Source organism: Cylas formicarius, unplaced genomic scaffold (assembly GCF_029955315.1).
Source record: "Cylas formicarius isolate icCylForm1 unplaced genomic scaffold, icCylForm1.1 PGA_scaffold_8__14_contigs__length_24414737, whole genome shotgun sequence".
NCBI classification, from domain to species: Eukaryota; Metazoa; Arthropoda; class Insecta; order Coleoptera; family Brentidae; genus Cylas; species Cylas formicarius.
In genome coordinates, this window is record NW_026844361.1 from 14,507,585 (window position 1) to 14,518,547 (window position 10,963).

General features: G+C 31.9%; 1 protein-coding gene across 1 annotated transcript; it reads left to right on the plus strand.

The window, feature by feature from the left end:
* LOC132705972 (venom allergen 5 2-like) lies at positions 1 to 9,340 on the plus strand. The gene is made up of 4 exons (XM_060676971.1): positions 1 to 476; positions 5,381 to 5,647; positions 6,985 to 7,144; positions 9,142 to 9,340. The coding sequence occupies exons 1-4, from the start codon at positions 237 to 239 to the stop codon at positions 9,327 to 9,329; spliced, it is 855 nt and encodes a 284-aa protein (XP_060532954.1). The 5' UTR covers positions 1 to 236; the 3' UTR covers positions 9,330 to 9,340.
* The last annotated feature ends 1,623 nt before the right edge of the window (positions 9,341 to 10,963 follow it).

Here is a 10,963-nt window from a genome sequence, read left to right on the forward strand (position 1 = left end):
TTACTTTGTATTAAAACAAATAAACCTTTTTCGCAATGCGATGTTTACGCTCGTAAAATCAAAATACCCCCGACATTGTCGTGGGATTATTTCGTACGTGACGATCAGTCCGACGTTATTATTTTGGATTTCACTCCGAAGCAACAATATAAACTTTGTCGCGTAGCAACAAAAATAACGGCCATAAAACCCCGAAGCAAAGGGACACTGGCAGGTTTGTCATTCTCGCCAAAGCGATGTTAAGCTTCCTTCTAATTCTCGTCGCTGTTAATGGTGGTGCGTGTGTGGATTGGTGCGAGCTGAGCTGCAAGCGGGAAGACGCGACCTACAAGCATACCGTTTGCGAAAGGGGAGAGTCTTGCCCGCCGGAACCCGGGTGTGAAGACGCCGATATATTTACCGACGAGATGAAAAAGTTCCTTCTTGACGAAACGAACAGATACCGAAACATGATCGCTTTGGGAGAAGAGCCTAGGGTAAGTAATTTTTTGTTGCGGAATAAGATTTGGATTTGGGTTTTTTTTTTCCTTCGTTCTCCAAATTCGTGTTCAGTTATCTTTCAAGCACTTCAGTAAAATGTTTAGTTTAATTTTAGTATCTGGAACTTGCTGGTTATTTCTATGAGAGTGCTTTTTTCTTTTATTTATCAACTGTAACGGAAAATAGTAATTGAAAGATCTACCAAAAGTATTTTAAGAATTAGACGATTGTCCATTAACGTTTTGTTCTCGGACCTTATATACATCATTTCAATGCTCTTCAGATACACACATTTGATTTTCACATAAAAAAAAACAAATTAAAGCGATCTTTATATCCAAAACAAAAATATTTTCTTTGAGTAGATTCTCTTGGCAAAATGAAAGTTCAATACGAAAATTGCAAAACTCTTGTATGCGTTTTGCCTATGACATACCAAACCATATTGAGACGTTCTAACTTCTTCCATATTCCCAAATATCAAGAAATAACCTAATTTGCATTGTTTCTCGTTGTAGAACGTCAGATCATTTACTTATGTGGTAATAAAGATATGGAATAGTCTTACCAGTCAGATAAGGGAATTATCTGAATACACATAATGTGCTTTTAGAATAATTAATTTAAATATTTAATAGCTGTTTCTATTTATCTTTAGTGTTATGTTTAAACTTCTACCGCAACTTCACAGTCGATTTGAATTTGGATCTCCTTTTTCTCCGATTGTTTAGTGGCAATATACTCACCACAACATCTTTTTTTTCTAATTTCAATCAAGTGACACATTAACGCTCTTCTAGGTTCTCTAGAGCCTTTTTGCTAACATTGTTCATTTAGAAAGATGTTGGTGAACAGTAATTATAATCGCAATTGTGTCCTTTTTGTCAAAATTTTATTTGCGGTGTCGATTACGAAATCACATTGTCTTTTTTCTTTGACAAATAAACCAATCAGTAGTATTGTTTTTTTATTAAGAAAACAACAAGGAAAAAATAACACTTGCAGATATTTTTGAATATAAACTTCTAAATTGATCAACAAATTACCAGTAAATTACTTCCAATAAGAACGGTTTTAATTATAATAATATAACTTAAATAATATAGATTAAATTGTAAAAAAAATAGGAACTTTAGTAAAGAGGGACTCTACGTGGAAACTAATCAGAATATCTTGTGTATCTTTTAATTGTTCAATGAAGTGAAAGGAATTCCCTGTAAAGGGTTTTAATCAGGAAGGTAGATAATTTGCTAGAGAATGTTGGAGAACCATTGGTGCTGACAATAGGTCGAAGGGGTAATCCTGGTTTGTGAGTCTTTGGGAGTCTTGCTAGAATGTAAGCATTTGTTTCATTCCAACACTCCAAGTGTTTCAAAGGGTACATCAAGCATCTCAATGTAAGAAAAAGTTGATTTAAAATTAAGAAACTATATATCAGTATATATCAAAATTTAAGGAATCAATTTGAATACCTTTTGGTGTACTATTATTTTTCGATAGCTTTCAAACCCACTTCTGAAGTTGTTTGTTTATTCAAAATAGCGTAAGCATAAAAAAGTTGAGGAATTTACAGCATTCCATGCTAGGCTCAAGGAACAACTAAACTCATCAGCAGTTGCCGAACACAAAAAATAAAACTGAAAATCAATGGAAATCTATAAGCCACCAAACAACTTAACCGCAACTCAGGACTTTACCTCTCACCAATATGGAAATCAGTCATGGGAGACGGTGTTTATGTCCCTAATTTAGCTCCGCCCCCTCAAACAATATAAAAGCAGGTACAGAGTAAAATGCAAGCGAGTTTCAGTCAAGCTCTGAAGAAGCTAACAGGATGATTGGCGAAGCGTTAGCAATTTCTACTAAGCAAAAACCGACGCAGTGGGAATCCAGAAATTTTGTAAAAAGGATTACAGTAGCCTGTGGAAGATTCTTTGAAAAATGAAGATATTATTACTGTGCCTTTTTTATCCATAATCGTGATAAATTGAAAAAAAAATAGGATCATAGGCGAAGCTTCACCCAAAAGACACTTTTAAATTATCTGTATACAAAGGAAACAAGAAAAACTCTGGTGGACATCAATCTAAACAATCAAGAACATTCACAGTCCTTATAAAAGCCAAATTTATTATAATAAAAAATCGTTCTCATTGAAAATAATCTACTGGTAGTTTGTTTATATTAAAAAATATATGAAACTGTTTTTTTTTTGTTCTTTTCTTATTAAAAAAATATTATACTTCTAATTGGTTAGTTCTAATTGGTTCTTGACGTTTTTAATATAATATAATAGATACTTTATTTTGACAAATATGTCCAACTTTTGATTATAACAACCGTTCACCTAAACCTTTCTAAAAGAAAAATGTTAGCAAGGAGGCCCTAGAAACTCGAACCTATATATATATCACTTAACCATTGAAAGAAAAGAAATTAGAAAAAACAGAATACTGTGTCGAGTAAATTGCCACTAAAGCTCAATATGTAACTGCTCGAAACATCGAACAATCGGAGAAAAGGGAGATCCAAATTCAAATCGACTGTGAAGTTGCGGTAAAATTTTAAACAAAAAACTAAAGACAAATAAAATCAGCTATTGAATATTTAAATTAATTATTCTAAAAGTACATTATGTGTACTCAGATAATTCCCTTATCTGACTGGTAAGACTATACCATATCTTTATTGCCACATAAGTAAATGATCTGACGTTCTACAACGAGAAACAATGCAAGTTAGGTTATTTCTTGATCTTTGGGAATATGGAAGAGGTTAGAACATCTCATTAGGGTGTGGTACGTCATAGGCAAAACGCATACAAGAGTTTTGCAATGTTTGTATTGAACTTTTATTTTGCCAAGAGAATCTACGCAGAGAAAATATTTTTGTTTTGGATTTAAACATTGCTTTAATTTGTTTTTTTTTAATGTAAAAATCAAATGATAGAGAATTGTCAAACCGAAATTTTTTGCCGTATTTACAACTGGAATGACATTATTTCCAATCTCAACGTAGATTCTTCGTTCAATGCTTTCTCGAATGTTTTTATCGACAATAATAATTTGTGATTTTTGAGTTTCCAGTTTTAGGTAGTGATTTATTGCAAATAAGTTCAAGTTGTTCATATTTAATCCCTCCAATAATTCAATTTAAACAACTATCACTATCCCAGTACGTGAGAATTTTCTCAATCGAAGATAAACAAAAATTTTTAGAGAGTATATCTGAAGAGAATTGAAATGATGTATATAAGGTCCGAGAACATAACGTTAACGGGCAATCGTTTAATTTTTTAAATACTTTTGGTAGCTCTTTCAATTACTATTTTCCGTTGAAGTTGATTAATAAAAGAAAAAAGCACTCTCATAGAAATAACCAGCAAGTTCTAGATATTAAAATTAAACTAAACACTTTACTTGTACTCTCTAGAAATGATGCTTATTTTAAATAACCAAACAAAAAAGGAGTATGACAAACTCTTAAAAACATCCAGAGATGAAGAATACAGACAGAAGATTGAATGTTCGGTTAATAAAACAAAATGTATGTGGTCAATTTGCAATCACATTTTAGAAGTAGAAAATCGTTATAATGAGTATTTATTATCAATTATACCAGATCTAATCAAATAGACCCCAAATAATTCAGTTGTAAAATAACAGCCAAACAATGTTCCTCAGACCGGTGTCATCAGATCAAGTTACTGAAATAAACAATAAGCACAGTAGTGCAGTAGTAATTATGATGAAATACTAACAAGCATTGAACTGAGGTGGCTTTTACTTGATGAAAATCCATTTATCAAAATAAATAAGAACTAAAAGTTCAGATTTCCACGAAATTATATATTTTGACATGACATTTGATAAAGACACGGTGTTGTCGAAACAATTGTCATGTCATAATATATAATTTCGTGAAAATCTGAACTTTTAGTTCTTATTTATTTTGACTAACAAGCATAGTTACATTATCAGTGCCCTATATTAACAATGTTCTTAGTGATTTATTAATCAACAGCCTCAAATATGGAATTTTTCCATATCAATTAAAAACAGCTGTAATCATGTCATTATATAAGAAGGGTGACCCGCAAGAAATGGATAATTATAGTCTAAATTGCATAAACCACCATATTTGGAATGTGATAAGCATATTATCTATATAGTAGATAGTGTAAAGTTTTTAGGAGTAAATATAGGCGAATTTGTGGACTGGAATAGGCATATTGATAGTTAAAAAAAATGTTAAATTCTGTTTGTTATGGAATTAGACTAGTTAGAAGGTACATGCACTACAATACAACAAAAATTTTATATTTTTCTATTTTTCTGTCCATTTTAAAATATGTCATTATTTTTTGGGGAGGGCATAGCGCAGTACAAAGATTATTTGTAGTTCAGAAGGCTAATTGAAAAGATGAAGTGTGGAGATAATTGACGAGCAATTTTTCGGATGGAAGGTTTAATGGCAGTATACGGTGTCTATATTTATGAGTCACTCATTTTCTTTTTTAAAAACCGGGCATATTTCGAACTGCATGTATCATCTCATACCTACAAGACTAGAACGCGAAATGTAAATTACCCAATACATAGATTAACTCTAACTGAGAAGAATCCATATTATATGTGTAGAAGATTTTATAACAAATTGCCCAACATTTTAAAAGAAATAAATAGTTTGAAAAGATTGACAAGAAATATTAGGACACTTCTGATAGAATTAGAACCCTATTCAATAAAAGACTATTTTGAGAAAATAATGTAAGGATTCTTATGTTATGGTTAATTGTATGGTATCTCTAGGTATTAGACTCTATTTCCGTTGTGCTTTTGTATTTTGTAATATAATAACACAATTTGATAATAACAATAAAGATTTTTATTTGTTAAAGGTACCCGAGGAATGGAAAGGCGCATCGGACATGATGGCGCTGTCTTGGGATAACCAACTGGAATACGTTGTCAGATGTCACATTAGACGATGTAAATTTGAGCACGACAAGTGCCGAATCACCCCGAAATACTCGAGCGGCCAAAATCTGGCGATCACGGTGTTCAAACCGAAAGGAAACTGTACCCACAAGACCATAACGAGGTTAATGGCCGGCTGGTACAACGAAGTAGCCAATATGAAACCCGAATATTACGGGTCATTCCAGGTAAGTTTCAATGTCATGTTCCTGACTTTCTCTTACCTCAGACAGAGAAAAAAATGCTTTTTAAGCAAAGTGTACTTAATTTTCAATAACGTTCCGTCCTTTTACTCTGGATACGAGGTGTAGTCAAAAAATATATTTTTTCGAATTTTCGGTTAGTACTATTAAGCGTTGAAAATTAAAAATTAATAAGCTATATCATACAACGATTTATATACAACAAAATTGCATTGTGAGTCTCGTTAACATTAACATTTAATTCCAAACACATTTACCCAATCGCCACAGCAATTGAACATATTAATCATGTCCGAATTTTTTTTATACAATCAAACATATACTGGGTTTCTCAATAAGGGCTACGAATTATGGCATTGGGGAAAGGGAAATTATTTTAAGTTTTTAAAACGTCCACTAGAGGCCGTAATTGTTATCTTTCTAATGTTAAATGGTTGAAGTTAAGGCTGAGATTAATTGAAATGGTTTTTGTTGAATGCTCTCTCACATTGAATATTCCAACAATTTTTGCCATCAATATCCCTATCTTCAACATATATAAACTTGGAATAGTTAAAAAGGATTTTTCCTAAACTGTCAACAGTGCCCTAACTCAATTGTTTGTCTTAACTGAAAATAGGAATAAAAGAACTCAACGCTCAAAGAAAGTTGGATTTTGGGGAAATTTTTCATTTTGCGGGTTGCTAATTTATTATTTAGAATGCCAAATGACGTTTAGAATAAAAAAAAACTATTTGCGCTTATTATTTTTTTACAATATCTCATCAGTAAATTACCCTTAAATTCAACAATGTAACTTTTTTGAGCATTGACTTATTGTATTCATATTTTGGGTTAGGATAGGATAGTCACTGGGTCCTTATTTTTGTTATTTAATGACATGAAAAAATCATTTCGTTGCACAAGTTCATTATAGTTTGTTAGGCCTTTTTAGAGATTTATTTTATGTTTTCTTTTTTTTTTCTTCACATAACGATGTCATTGGGACAGTTGAAAACATTCTTTCAGTTGTTACTCAGCTAAAGGCTATTTGAGTATTGGAGTTCCGGCAGTGCTAAGAGTAGTGGAAAAACCATTTCCAGTGTCGCGTGGCTTTAGAAGGAAGTTTTTTTGACTGCGATTATATACAATTGTAGTTATAACAGAACAAATAAAACATCAGTCTCATTCATCTTTAGACCTTGTAGGACTTAATTTGGACGTTTTTAAAAAAAGTAACTAGTACTATTGCGGGTAAAATCAATTTTTTCATGTATTTCAGAAATTAACAGGACTTATATAGTTCTCGATATTGTTTTAACTCTTCCTACGTGCTGTTTTAGGACGTCGGCAGTCTCGCGATGGACAAAATGATCGGCCATTTTACCCAGCTGGTGTGGGCCAAGACGGAATACGTGGGTTGCGCTATAACCACAAAAGTCTCGGAGGGAGAAACCATGTGCCTATTGGGTTGCAATTACGGACCTACCGGAAACTACCTCGGTAAGTGTTAATGATGAAATTTGGACTGTGATGAAGGAACAAGAAGCACCCTGGGGCCTTAACTTTTTTCGATTAAACTATAACGGCAAGGAAAGTGATCGAGAGAGCTCAAGTATTTTACCAAGAAACTCAGCAGACTAATTTATAAAACATTCCTATTATGATTCAAAAGGTTAATTGTAATGACAAATGACTTACTCCAGTCATTCAACCTTAAAGTGGGTCCTAGAAACAAAGTCATATTTAGAAGCAAGGCAATTCGATAGAAGATTATCTAAATCACAATCGCCAATTTGTCCACAAGTTGTTGTTGAAATCTTTTGATTCGCAATTACGAAAACTGTTAAGCAAAAACTAAGTTTTATACTCTTGTTCAGAATTTCAACTTTGACGGACAAGTCGTCTATCAACACCTACTCCATTATATATCTCTCTAACAATTTTCAAACTTAGATTAATTTAATTGCTTTGGCCCTCACGGCCGGTGTCATCTGTGAGATTTTCCTTGCTGTTAGGCCGTGGTCCATTGGTTTTGCTTCCAAAGCTTTCAGCTGCTACTGCGGCAGCCAGCGCGACGACTGTATCGGTACTGTTGCCGGTTGTCGAAGTCACACGTGTTTCGAACCGCTCGGACGGACGGCGGACTGAACGTTTGAGCCCCCCCCCCCCCCCCGTGTGATAGTATAAGGTTTTGTTTGAGTTTTTTGCAAGACGTTATGTCATATTTTGTTGACTTGTAACCCCTCTTCACGTTTGTTAAAATTGTTTTTTTTGTTTGTGTATTTCAATTGCCTCTCGATGTAGTCTTGTGTGGTAATGTTTCTCTGTAGACAGTCGATTTTTCTATTTGTCCCAAGCTACAGGATCTTTGGCCTATCTTAAGTATTGTTGTATTTGTGCTGTGGGTTTAAAAATTGGCTCTATGTTATGTCCCTCCGTTGTTTAGCCGATCCGGTCCGTTACTCCTCCGATATATGGGAGGAAAAGCAAACCGTCCGGAGGCGTTTCTTTGTTAGGCTCCCGCATATTCTGTTTCTTCGGTCTTGTGGCCCGTTCTATTTCGTTGGTTTTGTAGCCATTTGCTTGAAGCGCTCTCTCTAAATGTCCTAATTTCTCTGACAGATATTGTGGACCGGATATTCTAGTTGCCCTGTCGACTAGTGTTTTAATAACTCCTCTGTTTTGTTTTGGATCGTGGTTAATTGTATACTTTATCAAGAGAAATGACCTCCGTTACTTTCAGGATGCGGTAAAACTGGGCCATTTATTTCTCAAATTCTTATTAAAAAATATCACGAATGTTTGATAATTTTGCGAAATTTATCTCAAACATGTTAAATGAATAGAAGGTTGGAGCTTTTAATATTAGATTAATATTTAAGTATATTTTTACTTGTAGTTTTTGTTCTGCTGATTCTGCTTCAATTACTGTTTTTTAATAGTGTAATTTAGGTTTTGAAGACCGTGGAAACTAAATAAAAAGCAATTCACGAAAAATGCTTTTGAATGCTGACTTAACATTTACAAAGACGACAATGCAAGCGACTCACACTGCTGGCAACGTAACGAAAGGACATGTACCTAGTGAATGATATGCAACTCTAAATACATGATTTATATATAAAGTATTGCCTATAACATTCGACATGTAATTTCTTTCTCTTGCATTTTTTTTAAGCCAAGTAAATGATATTATCGTTCATCATCGTTCAAAATAGTAAATTTGCGATAGAATGTATTGTCCGATTTTAATTTAAAGCATTTTTAAGTTCCAAATATTTGAAAAACCATTTCTATCAGAAATACCTCATTCCGTTTGGTCTGGGTTTCATTGAATCAGCTATTTCGAAATTCATATTAAATTCGAATCAAACCGTTTGCGGACCTTAACATTTACGTACACTTTTTTTCTTTTGGCTAACGCATCTTGCAGCGTATTTAATTTTAAATTGGAATTGAAATTCTTAAAAAAGGTAAAGGAATATTTTTGCTTGTAGAGGATCCGGTTTACACGAAAGGCGCACCATGTTCTCAGTGCCCGAACGGACTGAAGTGTAACTCGGTGTACGGCGGACTCTGCGGGGAAATTACTGAACCAACATCAGGATCTTTCTCCATTAGCATATCGGATTCTTTTGTTCTATGTTTAGGCATGATTGTTTCAATTCATTATTTAATTAATTAATATTTATTCGATTTCTCGGTTGTTTGTTATTTTAAAAGGGGCTGTCTGAAAATGTCTACTCTGGCGGAGTGTAGACTATTTAAGTAGACATATAGTAAGAAAGAAGAAGAAAAAATATCGGCGAAGTTCTCTCCCTATTTTCAATATGTACGCAATATGTTGGAAATTGTGGATGTTTTATATTTATAGATATATTTTTACATTCAATTTCTAGAGAAAAAGAAGAAATATATATGTATATATAATATGAACTAATGCTCATAATTTATTTGAAGGTTTCTGTAAATCTTTTCATATTTGAAGCCCAGTACATCACAGTACATAATGTAAAATAAATTCTTTATAATTAAGATGTTTGTATATTTAGACCATAATTCCTGAAATAATTAGTCCAACGAACTGACTCCATCATTAAACGAGCAATTATATCATTAGCCCATGCGCGCAATCTATTGGTTGCTGCTCAAACCAATTAGTTCAGCAACTCGAAGAACCATGACGCCACAAATAATTTCGATGTTCGAAAAGTGGTGGCACCATCTACTGGTGCTTGCTCGAACCAATCATTTACGTAATCCTGCAAGAGGTGGCAGGGAGGTAGTAAATAAATTTTTGTCCAAAACTTTGCTTCGAATCATAATCACAAATATAAAAAAAAATCCAATTTTCACTAATTAATGGGTTTCGCTATGCCTGAATGACCGTAAGCAAGTCGTTGGTATTAAAAAAAAGGATCAAATTTGAGCCCTAAATAAACATTCAACAAGAGTCGGGCCATCCTATCCCTAATAGTACTTCTCCCTTATCTCTCTTTTATGAAATTGTGAATAAAATGTGAAAAAAAAATTAGGTCGAAATAGTTGAAAATTATTGAAATTTATTAAATTAGTAAACATCTTAAAATACATAGTAATAAAAAAATGATTAATGGTATTCTTAAAATAATGAAACTATTATTATAACAATAATTATATTGTAAGAATCAGCTAAAAGCACGCTTTTTTTAGTAAATCATTTGGTATACGATAAAATGTATTCTATTTAAAAACATTAAAAACATAATATAAAACTTGGAGTAAATAAAGTTCTCTGATAATAGTAAAAGTTAAAAGACAACTATTAGTTACAATAATACAATTTTTCAAAAAACCTATTCCTTTACTAATCACTGCTGAAACAGCTAAAAATCTCTCATTGCACTTAGTAATATGAAACAATATATTTTAATAAAAGAAATGTAGATACGAAAATATGCTTTAACGTATATATATATATATATATATATATATATATATATATATATATATATATATATATATATATATATATATATATATATATATATATATATATTATATATATATATATATATATATATATATATATATATATATATATATATATTATATACATTAAAGCATATTTTCGTATCTACATTTCTTTTATTAAAATATATTGTTTCATATTAATAAGTGCAATGATAGATTTATATATATATATATATATATATATATATATATATATATATATATATATATATATGTATATATATATATATATATATATATATATATATATATATATATATATATATATATATATATATATATATATATATATATTAATTATATAAT

Excerpts from the sequence above, each read along its gene's own strand:
- LOC132705972 (XM_060676971.1), top strand. The coding sequence starts at position 237 with ATGTTAAGCTTCCTTCTAATTCTCGTCGCTGTTAATGGTGGTGCGTGT. Across the intron at positions 5,648-6,984 it reads AATATTACGGGTCATTCCAG|GACGTCGGCAGTCTCGCGAT; the intron begins GTAAGTTTCAAT and ends GTGCTGTTTTAG. Across the intron at positions 7,145-9,141 it reads ACCTACCGGAAACTACCTCG|AGGATCCGGTTTACACGAAA; the intron begins GTAAGTGTTAAT and ends TTTTGCTTGTAG.